The sequence below is a fragment of the Gymnoscopelus braueri genome (assembly GCF_963280865.1).
Source record: "Gymnoscopelus braueri genome assembly, chromosome: 6".
Taxonomy (NCBI): domain Eukaryota; kingdom Metazoa; phylum Chordata; class Actinopteri; order Myctophiformes; family Myctophidae; genus Gymnoscopelus; species Gymnoscopelus braueri.
Window position 1 is genome coordinate 485001 of NC_137607.1, and position 2500 is coordinate 487500.

The 2500-nt window shown below is 36.6% G+C and overlaps 2 protein-coding genes across 2 annotated transcripts in view; one reads left to right on the top strand and one right to left on the bottom strand.

The window, feature by feature from the left end:
- fam174c (family with sequence similarity 174 member C) overlaps positions 1 to 2500 on the top strand; it is a 254975-nt gene that overhangs the window by 38644 nt on the left and 213831 nt on the right. The gene's annotated exons all lie outside the window — the stretch shown is intronic.
- Positions 1 to 2500, bottom strand: part of efna2b (ephrin-A2b) — a 29929-nt gene that overhangs the window by 26960 nt on the left and 469 nt on the right. Inside the window, exon 1 of the mRNA XM_080431070.1 lies at positions 2033 to 2500. This exon is cut by the window's right edge and continues 469 nt beyond it. Coding sequence (XP_080287196.1) covers positions 2033 to 2148 — 116 coding nt within the window. The 5' untranslated portion in view covers positions 2149 to 2500. The remainder of the gene's footprint in view (positions 1 to 2032) is intronic.

The following is a 2500-nucleotide window of genomic DNA, read 5'->3' on the forward strand; positions in this document are numbered from 1 at the left end:
TACATACAAGAAGACTCTTCTCACCCCGTGGTCTATCTATGTATCTTATGTACAAGAAGACTCTTCTCACCCTGTGGTCTATCTATGTATCTTACATACAAGAAGACTCTTCTCACCCCGTGGTCTATCTATGTATCTTACATACAAGAAGACTCTTCTCACCCCGTGGTCTATCTATGTATCTTACATACAAGAAGACTCTTCTCACCCCGTGGTCTATCTATGTATCTTATGTACAAGAAGACTCTTCTCACCCCGTGGTCTATCTATGTATCTTATGTACAAGAAGACTCTTCTCACCCCGTGGTCTATCTATGTATCTTACATACAAGAAGACTCTTCTCACCCCGTGGTCTATCTATGTATCTTATGTACAAGAAGACTCTTCTCACTGGTGGAACACGTTACCGGGAAGAGAGGCCCATGAGAACAACTACAGAGAGCGCTTTAACACCAAGCAGCAGTGTTTCCTCTGGTGATCCAGCCTATAGGACATTAAACCCTCTGGTGATCCAGCCTATAGGACATTAAACCCTCTGGTGATCCAGCCTATAGGACATTAAACCCTCTGGTGATCCAGCCTATAGGACATTAAACCCTCTGGTGATCCAGCCTATAGGACATTAAACCCTCTGGTGATCCAGCCTATAGGACATTATACCCACGGACTGGTTGTTGGAGGGTTTCCACATCTTGGGCCCAAAGACCAGGCAGCTACACCACAAAATTGGGATACCCTGTACCTGTATGGATACCCATGTACCTGTATGGATACCCATGTACCTGTATGGATACCCTGTACCTGTATGGATACCCTGTACCTGTATGGATACCCTGTACCTGTATGGATACCCTGTACCTGTATGGATACCCTGTACCTGTATGGATACCCTGTACCTGTATGGATACCCATGTACCTGTATGGATACCCTGTACCTGTATGGATACCCTGTACCTGTATGGATACCCATGTACCTGTATGGATACCCTGTACCTGTATGGATACCCTGTACCTGTATGGATACCCTGTACCTGTATGGATACCTGTACCTGTATGGATACCCTGTACCTGTATGGATACCCTGTACCTGTATGGATACCCTGTACCTGTATGGATACCCATGTACCTGTATGGATACCCTGTACCTGTATGGATACCCTGTACCTGTATGGATACCCATGTACCTGTATGGATACCCTGTACCTGTATGGATACCCTGTACCTGTATGGATACCCTGTACCTGTATGGATACCCATGTACCTGTATGGATACCCTGTACCTGTATGGATAACCCATGTACCTGTATGGATACCCTGTACCTGTATGGATACCCTGTACCTGTATGGATACCCATGTACCTGTATGGATACCCATGTACCTGTATGGATACCCTGTACCTGTATGGATACCCTGTACCTGTATGGATACCCATGTACCTGTATCGATACCCTGTACCTGTCTAAATACTATAATAATACATGTACCTCTAAGGTACATGTACAGGATAAGGCCTGTGATGCAATAGGATTAGGGTAAGTAATGGTGTGGCTTTGTGAGCTTGTAGATCTATTCAAAACACACTTTACATAGTTAGTATATACATATATCATATATATATATATATATATATATATATATATATATATATATATATATATATATATATATATATATATATACATATATCATATATATCATATATATATATATATATATATATATATATATATATATATATATATATATGATATATATATATATATATATATATATCATATATATATATATATATATATATATATATATATATATATATATATATACATATATCATATATATATATATATATATATATATATATATATATATATATATATATATATAATATATATATATATATATACCTAGTGTTGGTACTGCTCCAGTACACAGTATGTATATATATATAGTGATGTAATGGTATATATATGGTAGTATAGAGTATAATATATATATATATATATATATATATATATATATAGTAATCTTACCTAGTGTTGGTACTGTTCCAGTACACAGCGAAGCGGTCTGAAACCTCTATTCCCAGTCCTTCCAGAACATGAACCCATGAGCAACACAGCAGAACCAGCAGAACCAGCATCTCCATGAGATTAAAGTTGATGATTCTTCATCAGAGTTTTCTGTTCATTGATCCATGAGGCCTGATTATCAATAACTTATAACTCATCAACTAACTCATAAACTAACTCATAAATTAACTCATAAACTAACTTATAAACTAACTTATAAACTAACTTATAAACTAACTTATAAACTAACTTATAGAGTCTTCAACATCACACATCTGGTTCTGGATCAATAAGTGATCAATAATAAACAAAGTTCTTCATGTTTCCATAGTTGAGTTGATTATGGATCCATTGCGTTATAACTGTAAGTTACAGTTATAACGATCCTTTAGATCCATGGTTTAGTTTGACTCCTGATGAACAATCTTC